A 19,267-nucleotide genomic window follows, 5' to 3' on the forward strand; every position below is an offset into this window, starting at 1 on the left:
TGACCGGAGACAAGTGCTAGGGATGTTCATCTAAGGACATGGCACTGGCAGACAAAGTTCTTTGGGTCAATCTAATTTGGTATCTTTTAGTAAACCAACTAAATAGTTAAAGAAATATATCTGAGCAAGCTTTCAGGTTGAAAAACCCTTTGTCAGGCTGAGGAAACACCTGCAGTTGGTGTGTCTCCTGGTCCTAGATGGAAAGACTAGTAAAGAAGCCAGAGGTCGGCATGCAATTCAGGTAAGAAAGCCAGTCAGTGAAAATGGAAATGGAGGCATGAGGGGGTGAGGGACAGGCTGGAGTGGGGGAAGAAGGGGGATGAAGCAGCACAGGTAAAAGTGGAGAGGTACCTGGGGAGTCAGATGTCCAGCAGGTTGTAGTGTGTCAGAATTCACTGTCTATATTGAGCCCATGAATTTCTGTATCTAGGACTTTAATGAAAGCTAGTATCCCATGCATCTAAGCTGAGCTCACCTGGAGCCTCACAACTCCACTGCAACCAGCAAGCCTCAGGCCTGTGAGTGCATGTGGTAGCTGAAGGTTATAAGGCACCTCCTGCCTGCCTTTTGCCAGGGAGATCCTCATTCCTGGCATTTCCTGGGGCTGCTGCACCGCCCTGGTCAGCGAGATTGGCCGTGGGACCCCCTCCCCCCGGTCACTGACTGGTCACTAGAGGGGGGCATGTGCCCCACCTGACTAAGGTGGCACCAGTCACCCAGGGTCTCCATCCAGCTCCAGGCTGCACAGGCAGACTTCTCTGCCCAGCCTGGGGCTGGCCGGGAACTGTCCTGGTCAGAGACAGGTCCGAGCCCCGTGCCCCAATCAGCTGCTTGAGGCATTGGTTCTTCGAAAGAGCTGCAGTGGTGGGGTAGGTCCCAGCCCCCTGCCATGGTCTCACAGCTGCAACTCTGCAATCATGATCTGGGAGCAGGGAGCTTGAAACACCCTACCCAGACTGCTGTGGCATAACCTACCCTGGCAGTAGGGAGCTATCTCACAACTCCTTGTGGACTGCTGACTGGGAACAGATTTGGTTCCCATCCAGGCATCTACCTGAGTGCTACAGTACCATTACTAATATGAAGTAAATTTGTTACTTGCATTTGCAGATAGCAAATTTACTCAGGATTAGTGAGATTTACTGTGAAGTAAGCATGTGTATGTGTAGATCCACATGCTTACTTCACAGTAAATTGCTACTTTGCCATCAAGCATCTCATGTAGATATGCCCTGTATGTACTATCCTGGCTGATACCAGAATCTTTCTACATTTCTTTACATCCTATTACCTTTCTTCCTATCCTGCTCTGTAACTGTATTATGCATTGCATATAACAGGGGTTTTCAACCTTTTTAGACCATTGTATCCCCAGCAGCTGGACGTGGAGTAGTGTACTTCCGGCTGCCAAGTGGGGGATGTGGTGCGCAGTTGGATGTGGAGCGGCGGCAGCCACTGTGTGCAAGCTTCCCCCACCCCCTGCATCTGGCTGGCCGAGCGGCACCTGCATGGCAGCACAGGATGTTGCATGGCAACACTTCATCCCCACCCACCCGCACATACCCCCTAGGGCCATCTCAAGTACCCTCGGAGGTATGCACACCCTCAGTTGACAACCCCTGGCATATTATTACATAATTTGGTAAATGCATTTCTCCCATTTATTTTTTGATTCATTAACTACAGTATTTCAAATTTTAAAAATACAGTAATGTAAAATAACCCAACACAGCAGGTGTGTCTACATGTTTATTACTACACCATAATTACAGCACATTAAGTTTAGTAATGCACCATAATCAGGGCTACTGTGCATTAGCACAGATGAATGGGTTTTGGTGACATTAATGTGCAGGAGATGTATTCTATTGTGCATTAGCACATTAGCACGGGTTTTGCACACTGCACTAATACAGAGTAGAATTAGTCTTCTGCGCATGAAGCGTCTCATGTAGACGCACCTAGTAAGTGTAAGGTGAAGTGGAAATCTACTGCTCATTTATTTATAAACAACTTCAAATTATCCCAAAGTTCTTCCTTTTATTTTGCTTTATTTTGCTTTATTTTGTTCTTTCTCTATGATCTGTATCCTGCATATTAAATGTCAGACATCTTCATCATACCACAACAGACAAGGTATATTTGTTTCAACCGTATTTAGATAATGTAGAATTTCCTTCACTAATTCAGATGAAGGAGACTGCATGACACATATAGATGTATTTTTCATTTGGTAGAGTGAACGTTTCTCTTATCTGCACCACTAAAAATAATGTTATTATAAGGTACAGCTGCTTCTTAAAAATTCAACACAACAAATGTAAAATACTATTTCATCAAAATTGAAATGTTTTGTAGGAATTTGTTTAAGAAATCGTCAGGAAAAAAATTCAAGCAATTCAAAATCAAAATGAAGTATTTAATTTCAGTTTTCTAATTTCATTTCCTTCCAACTATTTCATTTATGTGTGTAAAATATGGATGTAAGATATAGCCCCATATACTGCACTTCACTATATTTTCAAGTGGTTCATTTACTTAATCAGGTTAGCACAGGTATAAGAACAGAATTGGGCCTTTAATTATGCTCTTTACCCTTTGTCTTCCAAAGCACATCAAGGTTCTGAGGCTTCTTCATGACCAAATAATTGTGACTGTCCTATGCAGCAGTTGGAGACAGATCCGTTTGTCATCCGAACTGGGGTCAAGCAAGGATATGTCATCTCCCCAGGTCTGTTCACCGTTTTTTTTACAGTCATCTTGCTTCTCATTAAGGACCACCTTCCTTCTGGAATTGACATAGAATAGTGAATGAATGGAGGGCTCTTCAGTCTGGAATGTTTTTGATCAAAGATCGAAGTACTCAAGACAATGATCCTTGATTTTCATGCTGACTTTGCCATATTTGAGCACACTGAGCAAAGCCTACAGACTGTACTGGGTCTTTTCAGAGAAGCCTACCAAATTTGGGGCCTCTGTCTCTCAACAGGGAAAAGGCTGAAGTGTTCTATCAGACTGTCCCAAGCCATGAATTTGACCCCCTTCCACCCTGGATTACCACTGAAGGAAAAACCCTGGAGGAAGTCAAGCATTTCCCCCAACTCATTAGCCACCTGTCTCAGACAGTGAATGCTGATGAGGAGATCCAGCACAGGATCCAGTACGTAAGTGTCTCCTTTGGGAAACTGCTCACCATGTCTTTATTCATTGTGATCTCTGGAAAGGCACCAAGATCCAGGTCTACAATGCAGTTATCATCCCTACCCTCCTCTACAGATGTGAAACTTGGGTGACCTACCATCATCTTCTCAAGAACCTGGAGAGGTATCACCAATGATGCTTCTGGAAAATCCTCCATATCAAATTGGAACATTGCTGCACAATTGCCAGCATCCTTGCTGAAGCCAAAGTTACCAGCATTGAGTCAGTAATCCTCAAGCACCAATTTCACTGAACTGGACATTGTGTGAGGATGCCCAACTCTCAAACAAGTGCTCTACTCCTATCTCAGTAATAGTCTGAGATCTCACTGTGGCCAAAGGAAATACTAAACAGACACACTGAAGGCCTATCTCAAGGAAATGGATGTTGACATCCAGAACTAGGAAGAGCTGCCTGCCAAACCTCTCCAATAGTGCTACAACCTCAACCAAGCAGCAGCCTGTTTTGAAATAAAGCATCTCACCCTCAAAGCAGAGAAGAGAGAACTGAGAAAGGAAAATGGGTAAATCCTAACCTATGGCCTATTCTCCCCTGCAGAAAGACCTGTCACTTCTGTGGATGGGGCTGTGGCTCAAGGATTGGACTCTTATGGCACCTAAGACCCATCAAGGAGCCGTGGTAGAAATCATCCTTGCATTGAGGGATTGCTGCTGCTGCCACCACTAACTGGCACAGCTTTGACTTCAATGAAAGTATGATTATTTGAACCAGTTTGGGATCTGACCCAATTGATTTGTTTGCTTTAATTCATGTTTTTATCTATCTTGCTCTCAACATTTGATGAATGACTGGACAGGGGATTGTACTTATTCAATTGCTTAATCAAGGTGCAAGCTGATAGTGTACCATTAGGTGTCACTCTGGACCATTGAAACAGGAATCAAGAGCCTGAAATAATCTTTAATGCACATTCAATAAAAAATTATCAAAAAGTGGGACAAATTGTCAAAGACTGGATCTAAGGTTATGCTAAAAAATGCACATATGCTGTTTCTACACAGACACCTATGGCACCAATACTCCTTTTGCATGAAAATATAGTGGCACAAGAAAATAATGTGGGTACAGGTTAGACATCAGCCTATAAAAATTTGCCCCTGTGATTTTTGTGTAGGAAGGAGCATTATTAAGGTAAGTGGTCTCATTCCAGACTGATAGCTGACTGAGAAGTAATAAAAAAGGGAGGGGATTGCCTTCCGCATTGCAGTGCACTTCTGGGCTTGAGTGCCAGACTCAGGGGAAATAAGGTAAAGATGCCCACTGCAGAATAGATCTTAGCAAACCATCTGATTAACTGCTTTCTTTTTTCTGAATTTTGCTTACTTTAATCTTCCTTTTCTTTCTGCTGGTCATGGCAAATTACTTTCCAATGAAACAGTTCCATTTTTTGCATTTGCCTCAGAAGTGACCTTAATTAGACCTTGATAGGAAAAGGTGGATGCTTATATGCTTCTAAGGATGATCCTAATGTCACTGAAGTCAATGGCAGTTCTGCTGTTTATTTCGAGTAATAGTAGGTCCTGAACACCTTATATTGGGTCCTTCTCATAATATATTTCCACTTTCTGGACTGAAGTAAAAGGTTTGCAAAGAGCTACAAAACTGCCATTTTAAAACGGAGTGCGGTAACTCAAAACAGATTCTAGACCTCCTGCTGATTTGGATATGTCACAGACACCAGCTGTGGATTTTTATTAGGCCAGGATCTTTCACCCAAAGAGAAAAACCTGTTTCTGATGATGCATTTTTCTTTCACTATTGTCACACAATTCCCATTAAATCAAATTCATTTCATAAACTGTTCAAGGTGGGGTATCTTTGAAGTACCTTGTAATCTAATCGAGTTTATTTAATTTTACGCAGACTGTCTGATGTGCCTCAGCAAGAAAGAGCTGGATTAGCTTCTGTCTGCTTAAAATGAAACGATAGGATTATAACCCATAGGGATTATTATGGGCTCAGCTCTGAGATAGCAGAGTGATTGTTAATCTCTCAGACACAGCTACCTGTACTAGAGGTAGACATGACCAAAGAAATTAGTATGCAATTTATATAGCTAACAATCTCAGTGACCACATTCATAAAATCCAATGTGATGACAGAGTATAAAATCCAACTCTGGAACTAGCAGGCCTTCTTTGGAGACACAATCCCAGAAGATTGTGGGTTACTCAGGAAATAGCTAGTCCTCTCTTCTCAGCATCCTCCAGAGAGGAGCACATGGAACAGGATCTTGTGGGCTAGCATTGCCACATGGTATCATTCTGTAGAAAGAGTTTATTATCTGCCCTAGAAAGGTTAAGTGACTTGTCCAAAGTCACACTACAAATCTGTGCCAGAGTTGGGATTAATATTAACAGGGTGCATCTACATGTGGAATTAATGTACAGTAATGTTACTGCTCAGTAAAATAAGGTGCAGTAAATTGTGACCAGGAATACACCTACACGTGGTTCCTGTAGGGTGCAGATTTGCGCCCAATGGGGGCAGCCCAGAACAAGGCTGCCCCTGCCCTGCCTTGTCCCCTGCAGCAGCCAGGGGGAGTTCCAGGCCCCCCTAGGTGCCAGTACAGGGGCTGGTGGGGGGTATAGGGGCCACTCCCTATTTGCAAGGGACCAAGAGAGCTGTGCTGACTTCAGGGGCAGCTGTCTCCTGGCCCCATGCACATTGGGACACCAAGAGATCTGTGCCAGCTGCAAGGGCAGCTGTCTTCCAGCCCCACGCACATCAGGACCCACCCCAAAGTGCACAGAGCCAGGAGACAGCTGCTCCTGTAGCCAGCACAGCTCCCCCCACATCAGAGCTCAGCCAGGCAGCAACAGCTCCCTGTGGCCTGGGCTGACTGGGACCAGAATTGCTCCTGATCAGCATCTACACCTGCACTACTACACATTACCTAAAATGCCATTTAACTAGTACCTGTATGTGTTGGGACTAGCAAACAGTGCATTACACTAATTTAATGTACAGTAAATCCAGCACACGTGTAGATGGTGACACTTTACCGCACATGATCTTAGTCTAATGCACAGTAAAGCATCTCATGTAGATGCGCCCACAGTTTCTGAGTTACAGTCCAGTGACTGGATCACAGACCATGTGGGTTGGAGAGCATTCTTCTGGGTGAAGGGGAGAGGTATTTCAAACCAAGATGGCCTCTTTCCCATGGTGACATCTGCAGGGCCTTAAATCTCTCAAATTTATCATCAGCTTTCCCCCAAGGCCAGGCTTCTGCTCTGCATGCTGGAAGGCTGCTAAAGGAGCCTTCATTTTGGCTCTACTGTAATTCCCAAAGCCTTTCTTTGACTCAGCCAGCTTCTTTTCTGGCTTCCCCCAGCATGTACATAGTTGTCTGGTGCTATACTTTTGACAACCTCAGAGAAGGAGAAGAGTGCTCCTCACTCTGTGGCCAGATGGGCCCATCCTCACCTTGTCACTCCTTATCTGGGGGTCATTAGAAGGGAACACTATTATTCTTTCTGACCGGTATTATTCTCTCCCCCAACAGCCTGCTGAATTTCCATCCAGGGGCTGGCTAAAATCCAATCGAACATCTCTGTGGTAATAGAGAAAGTACTACATGCCACTTCATGTACACCTTCACTTAGATGACAAAGAAATAAAGTAGCCTCCATAATGTACAGGGTGTATAACACATAAGAAAGAGCTTCTGTTGCAACTATAATCTGGTGTTCTGGGAGGAGTGAATTATACAGACTTCTAGCAAGGAGATTCTTGAATGGAATATGCTTATTATCATACTTGCTAAGTATGCACAGCACAGCCAGCCTGTCCAAGTTTGCTCTAGGAAGAACTTTACAGGATTCACACAAGACTTTACTTGCACATCAGCAGGTCTGACTGACTAATGTAAAACACATCACTGTGGGAATAAGGTGAAATGTTTCTTCAGACATGCACCTGCACATGTGTGCATGCACACAAACACGTACGTTTTTGCAAGTGTGCCTGTATTTGTACTTCATCTGCACTGCAGCTGGTATGTCAGTGTTATTTTACAAGCAATTAAAACATCCATGGGGGTAGCTGCTAGCTAAGGTTTCAGACCCTTGATAACAGATGGCAAATGTTCTTCTTGGTAACAATGAGGATAGCAGCTGCCTCTGGGGACAGAGACTGGACAAAACTTGATCCATAAACTGAGATGGACAGCTAGTATTAAAGTCTCTAGTGTGCTCAGTGAGATCAAAATATATAGTAATGTCCCTCATGAGATCAAAGAGGGGAATCTAAACCTGATTACTCTATACTGTTGCTTAGACATTAACCTAATATCATTTCTGGTGGATTCTGGAAAGGAAGAACATGCTTTCACAGTATTCTGGGAGATTGTTTCTTTCTAATTAGGGGAAGAAGAACCTTGGGAGGAAAATTCACATTTACACAGATGGGAGAGGAAACATTCCAATGCTTGTCATCTTCGGGGACCAGGATGGGTGAATGCAAATTACCTGATGAGTCTGTTAGCTCAGAGGAGGCTGAGAGAAGTAATGGTCTGTGCTACTTTCATCCAAGTGTAGCTAAAAGTTGCTGCAAACAGCATAAACATAAGAGAGCTGTAGAGGTAGCACGTCTGTTGATGCCAGAGTTACTACAGTTATGATAGGAAAATAGAAAACCTAAGAGTCTTGGCTGGGTGTGACAACCATTAGATTGGAGCAGGGAAAGCATATATCAGTGCAGATAGGGTAAGGACCAGCTCAAACTGATATCAAAACTTGAATATATTTTTAGGTTCCAAAATGTCCAATTGATCATTCAAACAGATGTCAGGTAGCTCTTGCACTTCCTGTTTTTAGTTCCTGCCTCACACTATTTCATTCTGTCACTTGCCGTGCCAGTGTCTCTCTGAAGTGCTTTTCTGGTATCTAGATATGGAAACATTTTAGGTCTGGGACTGCATCCTCAGGCTCCAGCCTAACAAACAATTTGTGCCTAGCAGCTCACCAGAATTTGGCCAGGATCATTTAAGTGATACCATCCAAAAAGTTAATACTCACCTGCAGTTCCAATGGACCACAGAATCAGGGGCAAATACTTGCTTATCATTTCATTGGCAACCTTTTGCTTTGGGCATTCTGGCAGCTAGTCAAGTCATTTAAGCTATTCAGTCCAACCCTAGTTAAGAGGTTACAGCTGTCCAGAGAGACCAGTGGGTTATTGTATTTCAATCCATAAAACCAGAGCTGTAGCAATCCTAGCAACTGTATTGATGTGGTCCTTATACAACAGGGTATAAGGCCAGTTGTCCAAAGCATGGCAAACTATTTAAAACATAATGGGCCAAGTTCAGAACTGGCTTAAAGGTTCCCAGCCCCAATAAGTTTCATGGAGCTACCTCCATTTAAGCCAGCAGTGAATCAGAAATATTTTTACCCGAGTAGAGATTTTGTGAGAGGATGAATGACATTTCAGCAGCAGTTCCTGAGCCATGGAAGAGCAATTTGTCCAGGGCAGACTGAAGATACCAGTCTTCCTCTGTAATGGCTATGAATTTTTTACATTCTGGTTGGTGCAGGACAACTGGAATAGCATACTCAAATAGTATGATCAGGCAGATCCCTACTGGGATTACCATCAGTAGCTACAGAACTTCTGCAAAATGAAGCAGATCTTAATGGAAACATGTGAGAAGCTTGCCCCAATCCTTCAATTCCAAAACATTCAAACTAAGGAAGCAGGCAACTCCTGTCATCTGGAAACTGGCTTCCAACCCTTACAGCTCCATGGATAAACAATTTGGTGTTGGCATCAACACACAGTGTTGTACTGGTAGATGTTTATGAGTCAACTGATGTTATGGCTTGCTCAAGAGAGAGAAGTATATATAATGTGGCTGAAATAGTGGCTGGATTTGAGGGACTTGGCTTCCCAAAGTGGTCTGGTGTCACCCAGACAGCGATAGAGATGGCACTGAGGAACAAGAGCAAGCCTGTCAGAAAGACTAAGTGAATATGAAAACTGCAAATGGTACTACTCCATTATTCTGCTGGACTGAGTGGATTACAGAGACAAGTTAATGAGCACCAATTTGGGATGCACTGGCAAGGTTCATCACTCCAAGGTGCTAAGAATATCTGAAGCAGAATTCCATCCATTTAATGTATGAAGCCACATAACTGCTGGTTTTGGCACTTACATACAGTTTTGAATTATATTTTGCCTGGTGATGAAAGAGAATTGTTCTGCATGCCTGCTAGTAGCAAAATTGGCAAGGAGGAGGAGCATGTCAAGTTTTGGCCCCAAAGCCTAGTGGCTAGGACACCTGGCCAGGCAGTAGGAGACCCAAGTTTTAGGTCCCCTTCACTCAATAGACATTTGAATCTGCATCTCATGCTCCCTAGCAAAGTGCTCTAACTACAAGGTCACAAATTAAGCATATTACAGACCTTGCTCCAGCCCACCTTTTGAAGCTGACCCACTGTGCTTTGCATTTACTATTCATCAGATAAAATGGACAGAGAGCAGTGCAGAAGTTTCTTCCCCATTAGGAATGAAGACCCAGGCTAGAACCTAGGGAGCCTGCCCATCCAAGACAGGATACTTACTTCTCACTGAGGCACAGTTCCTCTTGAACTCCTTTTGGCCCCACATATCTCTCCCTTTTAACTACTCATGGACCATGGCTCCAAAGAGCATGGAAGAGGCACCTGGGCAATACCTAACCTGTGGCCTGGTTCTTAAAGCACTTTGTAGGTTCAAATCTGCTCTTGGGGGAAGGTGACCTAGAACCTCAATCTCCTGCTTCCTGAGTGAATGCCAGTAGTGGAACTACAGGTGTGAGAGTAGGGGACTAGCCCTGGGCACTGCCTAAGAGGGATGCTAAAAGAGAGGCAGGGACATGACTCCCCCTACTTCCCCCCTGCTATATATACTTTGCACTTTCACTGCAGTGGCTCTAGCAGCCAAGGCAGAGGAGTAGCCATGAACAGATCCAGGATTGTGGAGGCGGGGGTGCAACCACACATATGCACAGGGAAGACAGCTCATTGTACATTTGCCACCCAGCTGAAGAGGAAGTGGCTGCAGCCTCTCACTGTGATCCTGGATGCCAGTGAGCTCTCAGCAGCTCCTGCTGGAGCTTGCTCTGCATGTTCTGTGAACTGTGAGCTCACCAGTGGAGGGTCTGCCCAGAGTCCCTGCTGTCAAGCAGCTCCAAAGCCTGCTGCTTTTTGCTCTCTCTCTCCACCCCCTCCCCCACCAAGCTGAATTTAGAAGCAGAAAAAGGAGGAGATGGGAGAAGCAGCAGTGGCACACAGCCTTAGGAGCAGCATCAAAACAGGGCTACACAATGCTCCTGGCTGCTCCTCCCCTCCTTTCTCCTCCTGTTGAATTCAGAGAGTAGAAAGGAAGGGAAGAGCAAAGAGGAATAGGGACTCTGGGCAGAGCGCTGACCTGACCAGTTGTCTTGAGAAGTCCACTGCTTGCCCAGAGCCCAGATCTGAGATGTCACAGAGGGACTACCAAGATTCATCTAGCCCTCTGACTACTACCCCATGCTGCTCATCCATGTGGGCAGCACTGATACTGCCAGGGGAGACCCTGAGCAGATCAAAAATGACTGCAGGGCTCTAGGTGCAAAGGTGAAGGGGATGGGGGCTCAGGCCATGTTTTCTTTGATCCTTCTGGTCAAGGGAAAGGGCCCAGGCAGGAGCAGGTACATCCTGCAGATCAATGCCTGGTTCTGCAAGTGCTGTTGCCAGCAGGGTTCTGGCTTGTTTGACCATGGGATGTTGTTCCAAGAAGAAGGATTGCTGGGAAGAGATGAGATCCACCTGATGAAGAGAGGAAAGAGTATCTTCACAGACAGATGCCTAGTTTAGAGCACTCCTCACTAAGCTAGTGAGGAGTGCTCTAAACTAGGTTCGCCGGGTGATGGAAACCAAGCCCTAAGGTAAGTACGTGCCCTGAAGGAAGACCAATAGGAGGGGGCAAGAGAAAAGGTATTCTCATACTTCCTGAGAAATCAGGGTTACCTTAGGTGCCTGTAAACAGAGCCATACAGATCCTGGGAAACAAGCAGGAAGAATTGGAAGTCCTCGCACAGTCACAGAACTATGACGTGATTGGAATAACAGAGACTTGGTGGGAGCTTGCATGCCTGGAGCACTGTCATGCATGAGCACAAACAGTTCAGGAAGGACAGGCAGGGCAGAAGAGGATGAGGAGTAGCACTTTATATAAAAGAGCCATATGATTGCTCAATGCATTAGTATGAAACTAGAGATAGGTCTGTTGAAAGTCTCTGGGTTAGGGTCAAAGGGGAGAGCAACAAGGATGATGTCGTGATGAGGGTCTGCTATAGACCACCAGACCAGAAGGATGTGGTAGATGAAGCTTTCTTCAAACAGCTAACAGAAATTTCCCAATCACAAGCCTTGGTTCTCATGGGGGACTTCAATCACCCTGACATCTGTTGGGAGAGCAATACAGCAGTGCACAGGCAATCCAGGAAAAAGTTTTTGGAGAGTATTGGGGACAACTTCTTGGTACAGGTGCTGAAGTGACCAATTAGGGGCCATGCTGTTCTTGACCTGCTGCTCACAAACAGGGAAGGATTGGTAGGGAATGTAGTAGTGGATGGCACCTTGAGCAGCAGTAACCACAAGATGATTGAGTTCAGGATCCTGAGGAAAGGAAGGATGGAGAACAGCAGACTAAGGACCCTGGACTTCAGAAAAGCAGACTTGGTCTCACTCAGGGAACTCATGGGCAGAATCCCCTAGGAAGCCAGTCTGAAGGGGAGAGGAGTCCTAGAGAGCTGGCTATACTTTAAAGAAACCTTTCTGAGATTGCAGGAACAAACCATCCCAAAGCTCAGGAAGACTAGCAAATATGTCAGAAGCTTGGCTTAGCAGGGAATTCTTCAGTAAACTAAATCACAAAAAGGAAGCTTATAAGAAGTGGAAACTTGAACAACCAACTAGGGAAAAGTATAAGAGCATAGTTCAGGCATACAGGGATGAAGTCAGGAAGGCCAAACCACAGTTGGAGTTGCAGCTAGCAAGGGATATGAAGGGTAACAAGAAGGGTTTCTACAAGTATGTCAGTAGCAAGAGAAGGATCAGGGAAAGTGTGGGTCCCTTACTGAACGGGGGGAGGCAACCTTGTGACAGAGGATGCAGTAAAGGCTGAAGTGCTCAATGCCTTTTTCACCTCAGTCTTCACAAGCAAGGTCAGCTCCCAGACTACTACACCTGGCAGCACAGTTTGGGGAGGAGATGAGCAGAGTCCGTGGGGCCAGATAGGATGCAACTGAGGGTGCTGAGTGAGTTGGCTGATGTGATTGCAGACCCACTGGCCATCATCTTTGAAAACTCATGGAGCTCAGGAGAGGTCCCAGATGACTGGAAAAGGGAAAACATAGTGCCCATATTTAAGAAAGGGAAGAAGGAGGATTCAGGGAACTACAGACCAGTCAGCTTCACCTCAGTCCCTGGAAAAATCATGGAGCAGATCCTCAAGAAATCCATTTCTAAGCATATGGAGGAGAAAAAGGTGATTAGGAACAGTGAGCTTAGATTCACCAGGGTCAAGTCATGCCTAACCAACCTGATTGCCTTTTATAATGAGATAACTGGACCTCTGGATGTGGGGAGACCAGTGGATGTGATGTATCTTGATTTTAGCAAGGCTTTTGATACAGTCTCCCACAACATTCTTGCAGGCAAGCTAAGGAAGTACAAGCTGGATGAATGTAGTGTAAGGTGAATAGAAAGCTGGCTGGAGCATCAGGCTCAGAGGGTAGTAATCAATGGTTCAACTTCTAGTTGGTAGCTGGTGTCACATGGAGTGCCCCAGGGGTTGGTTCTGGTGCCAGTTTTGTTCAATTTCTTCATCAGCAACCTAGAACATGGCACAGAGTGCACCCTCAGCAAGTTTGCCGTGACACCAAGCTGGGGGGAGTATTAGATACTAAGGGTGTGCAAAACTCACCATATTCAATTCAGATTCAGCCCAAGTCGGGGACAGTGATTCCATTTGTTGATTTGGATCACTGTCCCCAATTCGATTTGGCCAAATCCGAAACTGAAGATTTGATGCTGATTTGGAGAATCAGCAAGTCAGCCACAGACAGGTTTAAGTGTTTTTTATACATACCTTGAGGTACCAGGCATGGCTCGTGAACTCTGTGATACTGGGCAGATGGAACATCCCACAGGAGCGCGGGGAGCCCCCCACGTGCTCAGCAGCAAATCCAGAAGTGGACCAGAAGTACTTCTGGACTGTGGCTTCTGGTCCACTTCCAGGTCTGCTGCTAAGCATTCTGGGGAGCCTCCTGTGCTCCTACGGAATGCTCCCTCTGTGCCACCATGGCAACATTCATGAGCCATCTGGTACCTTGAGGTATGTAGAAAAAACATTTAAAGCTGTGTCTATGTCCAAATCACCTAATCTTTCCGAATCTCTCTGAATAGATTCAGATGTGGAGATTCAGCCATCAAATTGGGCTGAATCTCCACTGAACTGAATCACAGACTGAAGCTTCACACAGCCCTAGTAGATACGCTAGAGGGTAGGGCTAGGATTCAGACAAATTGGAGGATTGGGCCAAAAGAAATCTCCTGAGGTTCCGTAAGGACAAGTGCAAAGTCCTGCACTTGGGACTGAACAGTCCCATGCACTGGTACAGACTGGTACAGACTGGAGGCTAACTGGCTGGGCAGCAGCTCTCCAGAAAAGGAACTGGGCATTATAGTGGACAATAAGCTGAATATGAGCCAGTAGTGTGCCCTTATTGCCAAGAAGGCCCACAGCATACTGGCCTGAATTGGTAGATGTGTTGCCGCCAGGTCAGGGGAAGTGATTATTCCCCTCCATTCAGCACTGGTGAGGCCACATCTGGAGTACTATGTTCAGTTTTGGGCCTCCCACTGCAGAAAGGATGTGGGCAAGTTGGAGAGAGTCCAGAGGAGGGCAACAAAAATGGTGAGGGGGCTCAGGGACATGACTTACGCGGAGAGGCTGAGAGAACTGGGTTTATATAGTCTAGAGAAGGGAAGACTGAGAAGCCTTTAAATAGCAGCCTTTAACTACCTGAAGTGGGATTCAAAAGAGGATGGAGCTAGACTGTTCTCAGTGGTGGCAGATGACAGATACTGCTCAAGTTGCAGCAAACAAAGTTTAGGTTAGATATTAGGAAGAATTTTCTCACTAGGAGGGTAGTAAAACACTGAAATAGGTTACCCAGAGAGGCTGTGGAATCTCCATCCTTGGAGGTTTTTAATACACAGCTAGACAAAGCTTTGGCTGGGATCATCTAGTTGGGAATGGGCCTGCTTTGAGCAGGGAGTTGGACTAAATGACCTCCTGAGGTCCCTTCCAACCCTCATTTTCTCTGATTCTCTGATTCTACAACACAGCAGTTGGAACACAACAATTGCAGAATTCTGGTGCTGTACACATTGCATGGATCAAAAGCAAGAAGATGCTGCTAGAAAACCTATGTATGCTAGTACACCTAATTTCACCCACATTATTGTGCCAAGCTAGGCCCCATACAATATCTGTAAAGAGAAGGATGAGACTTTTTAGATAGAGTTGATTCAAGACATTGCTAGCTTTCAGGCCTCATATTAGCAATTAGGAAGTGTCGCTGTCATCACTGTGGCTAAAGGAAGATGAGCAAGGGAAATAAGAGAGATCCTTGTGCACCCACATCCTTGCCTGTCAAGGTAAGGCAGCAAAGAGAGGAGGGAACATTCCACTATGAGGAGGAAATATTGCATACCATTGTGGTACACATTTTAATGTCATTGCTATTAGCTGATTTTATATTGTGTAACTGATACTGTTTTTTGTGTGGAGTATGGGGCTGTTAGGGATTTTAAGTGTTTTTGACATTTTAGAACTTTTTTGGATACCACTTTCTGTTTCTTCCTTCTTTACCAGCCACTCATATATCAAGGCATTTTGCAATCAGACCAGTCTAATAACGAAAATAAAAGTATTTTCTGTAAACAGAGGAATCCTTGGTGGATCTCCTAGTAGCTGGTCCCCAATGCATAAACATTTGAAAAGTGAAACAATACAAAAATGGAAATACATAATGGAAATAAAATTGCCTCACTAGTTGTGGAACTCGTTGCGAGGCATGAGCCTCATGATTTCCTTCCTCTTCCTTGGATAGGTAGACTGCATTGTAACCACCTGTGCACAGTCTCCACAGTGGAATGCACAGAGCCTATTTGCCTATTCTAGTTCATAAGGTTTCTATGGACCACTGAGTCTCTGAGTTTTTGAGGCTGCATTAGCTATAGGGTGTGGCTGTGTTAGGGAGAATTTGCAGGCATTTGGTGATTGATGCTAGAGATGGTGCTGGAGTCAGTAGTTGAGGCCTGCTGCCTAGGAGCTGTCATAAAAAGGATCCATTCAAAGAGCTTTCAGTCCTGGTCCTTACTCCTTTGTTCATGCTCAGGAGAAGTGGCAAACATCTAATATTCCCCATCCCTCCTTTGGGTTGCCCGTCTTCAATTGTTCTTCTTGCCTTACAAGAAAATGCCAAAAACCATTTAATCTCTGGCCCACTTCCTCTTTCTGCATTGGTAAAAACCCTTGTCTACAGGAATCTTCTAATCCTGCCTCAGAGCAGCTATGGTGAAAGGGCCTGTCAAGGAAATGGCAAAATGTCTTGATTTTCCCCCTGGAACAAAATGGAAGAATCCTTGCCACTCTAATTTTTGCATCTCTGCAGGGCCAAATATAATACTTTTTACCACCTGTTATGTTCTTTACTTCGTCATTTCAGAAGCTACCTCCTTGAACTGACATATCTTTACTTAAGACAGACCACAGTAAGAATGTCTAATTTAATTAATTCTAAAATGAAATAAAGTTTTTGATACCTAGTTTGAGAGTTGGGTTATTCAGACTAGGCATCTATTACCAATATTGGTTTCAATATCGTTCAAGTCAGGGAAGTCTTGAAAAATATAAGCCTTATTAACACCTCACAGCAGAAAAAAGAACAAATGTTCTAGGCTATTGATGAAATCCCATTTCTTAGGCAAAGGAGATGTTTCATTTCCTGGTGACTGAATAGTATCAGGGAATAGAGAGGCTAGATAGTAGGGCTGTGCAAAGCTTCGGTCTCCGATTCAATTCAGAGAAGTTTCAGCCCAATTTGGAGGCCAAATCACCAAATCCAAATTGAATCAGGTGGGAAAAAAATGCCTAATCAATTCTGAGCCTCCAAATTGATTCAGAAAAGGTTTGGATAAAGATTCAGAGATTCAGAGATTCAGAAAGCAGTCTTTCAGGGGAACCTCAACTGAGAAGAGGGAGGGAGAGCCGGGGGGGGGGGAAGACTGACATCTGTAGCTAGCCAGTGACTGTGATCTTTCCCTGAGTCCCCTTCCAACCACAGTGCTCTGGGGGAGGGATTTAGAAACAACATATAAGCCTCTTTCTGCAGCCTTTCTGTCCCTTTTGTGAGCTGTTTCTGCCTGAGTGACAGCATCTGAAAAGGACTGGACTGGCTTGGCTTCCTAGTCAATCTCCTGCTAGTTTCTGTTCTTGGAAAGGATTGGATATAGTTTACTAATTACCCTTGCCTAGAATCCCTCTACTTATCCCCATCCAATCCATTTTTTTAAATTTATTCTTTCCCCAAAAACCTCTTATTTGTTTTTGTCCCCATCCTCCCACCCACACACACACTTTTTAAAAAGAAAGCTGTGTTTTCCCTGGCAGTGTGATTCATCACTGTGCAGGAAAGCACATACATTACACACACACACATACACAGAGAAGAAGAAGAGATATTACTATTATTAATTACACACACATACAGTAAACACAACACAGAAGAAGTCAGACATATGCAATAATCAGAGAAGAAGAGATATTATTAGTGAGTTACACACAGAGAGAAAAGTAGAGAGATTACAGCTGCACACACACAGAGACACATTTTCCAGCACAGGAAAGATTAATATAAAGCATGCTGGAAAGACAGGTGCCAGGTCTTCTGCCAGGGGAGGGAGATGGGCTAGATGGGGTAGGAGGAGAACTAGAGCTGCAAGTCCCACCCCACCCCAAAAAACATAGACGCACCCTCTTTCCTGGCAGTGGTGAGTCTTCTGCTGTCAGTGGGAGGAAGGAGGTGGGAGCAGTACCTGTCCCTGCACCTGCACCACCTCCCCTAACACCAGAAATTGCCACCAACAGCAGAATGACAGTCTCCTCCACCCCAATTTCATCTCCCAGCATGAGCCTCCCAGTACCAGAGGAGGAGCTAGATCTAGAAGCAGGGGACCTGAGCACCCTAGCAAAAGAAATTCTGGGGAATGAGGGGGAATCCAAATTTGTGATCCACACCCCTCAAAGTTCCCCTAGAGCCAGGTCTCCTTCTCTGGAAAGCACCTCGGAGGAGGTTGAGGTTGTGGAGGCAAGGGTCTCAGATGAGTCAGCTCCTCCTGTTGTTGTGCCTCAGCCTCCTGAGGAGGGGTATAAGGCAGGATCCCCACCCTCAACCCAGAAATGAGGGATAATGTAGTGTGGGAGCATTTTGAGCTGGCAGATGATCCCAGGTTTGCTTTCTGCCAGCACTGCCAAAGGTAGATCAGCCGGAGCAAGGAGGTGAAACACTTCACCACCACAGCGATGCTGCTGAATCTCAGGAGGTAGCACCCCCTTGCCCTTCTTCCTCCTTAGCCTGGAACCAGTGGAAGCATGCCCAAAGAGAAGTCCCCCTCTCACTCCAAAGCCCCTTTCCCCTTGAAGCAGAGGCAGGCCACCCTGGAGCGGTGGGGGAAAGCTGCCTACAAAGGGGGATGTGCATTGCAAGGGCGAGCAAGGGCACCCAGAGCATTGTTTGCTCTGGATGGCTAGCTCTTCTCCTTAGTTGAGCGGCCAGGGTTCAGGCAGCTCATGGAACTCGTGGCCCCATCCTACCAAGTGCCCACATGCACTAGAAGGATGGTGGTGCCCTCCCTGTATGAGGAATTCAGGGAGTACTTGAGGGAGAACCTGCACAAAGCAGGACCACAGGTAGCCTTGCATTTCACCTCAGACATCTGGAGCAGCCAGGGTGGAGATCACATCTACCTCTCCCTCACAAGGCACTGGTACAATCAGTCAGGCCGTCGCTGGGCTCTCCTTCAAGCCAAGGTGATGGATGAGTCCTACATGGCAAGAGAGATCATCGTGGCCATGAACCACACGGTGCAGGGGTGGCTCATTGGGCAGGGTGAGTTCACCCATGGGTTCATGGTCACCAACAATGGGGCCAATATGGTCGATGTGGTCCGTGATGCAACTTTGTTGGCATCCGCTATGTGGCACACAAGCAGCACCTCATAGTCAGGGACGCCTTGGAAGGGGACAGGGCTGCTGGTAATGGTGCTGTCACTACCACCCAGCTGATTTCAAAATGCAGGAAGGTGGCGGGTTACTTCCACCAGAGCATCAAGGCAGGCAAGATGCTGTAGGAGAAACAGGCAGAGCTGAGCATCCCACAGCACAAAATTATGCAGGATGTGGAGACTCAGTGGAACTCCACATACCTGATGCTAGAAAGGCTGGTGGAGCAACAGAAGACCATCCATGAGATGGCCTTGCTCAGGGAGATTAGGATCAGCGGCCCCCTTATAGTGGAGCGGGATACCATCTACCAGATCTTGGTGGTCCTCTTGCCCTTCCTTGAGGCCACTAAGACCCTCAGCGCTAGTGATGCCCTCCTTAGCCAGATGATCCCTGTAGTGAGGGAACGTCCGCTGAAGGAGGACATCAAAAAATGGCTGGATCTGTTGCGATCCAGTACAGTCCACCTGGCGGGCATGTGCGACCCAAGGGTGAAGCAAAGCATGTGCACTAAAAGCACCAAAACTCTCGATCACTGAACGGAGGTGCTGGTGAACAGAGTCAGGGAGGCAGAAGGGTAGAGGCAAGGGGACATGGAAGAGGCAGATCCACTTTCCCATGCCAGCACTCCCAGCACCAGCACCAGCCAGTCTCCTCCATACCAGCTGCTGCCAATGTGGTCCAAGGGCATGGCTTCAATGTTGGGGTCCAGATGCACCAG

General features: G+C 45.8%; 1 protein-coding gene across 1 annotated transcript in view; it reads left to right on the forward strand.

Moving 5' to 3' along the window:
• Positions 1 to 230: 230 nt before the first annotated feature.
• The window catches only part of DACT2 (dishevelled binding antagonist of beta catenin 2), a 55,239-nt gene continuing 36,202 nt past the window's right edge, over positions 231 to 19,267 (forward strand). The window contains exons 1-2 of the mRNA XM_025194750.1: positions 231 to 241; positions 2,990 to 3,164. Coding sequence (XP_025050535.1) covers positions 231 to 241; positions 2,990 to 3,164 — 186 coding nt within the window. The remainder of the gene's footprint in view (positions 242 to 2,989; positions 3,165 to 19,267) is intronic.

The sequence above is a fragment of the Alligator sinensis genome, unplaced genomic scaffold, assembly GCF_000455745.1.
Source record: "Alligator sinensis unplaced genomic scaffold, ASM45574v1 scaffold448_1, whole genome shotgun sequence".
Lineage (NCBI taxonomy): Eukaryota > Metazoa > Chordata > Crocodylia > Alligatoridae > Alligator > Alligator sinensis.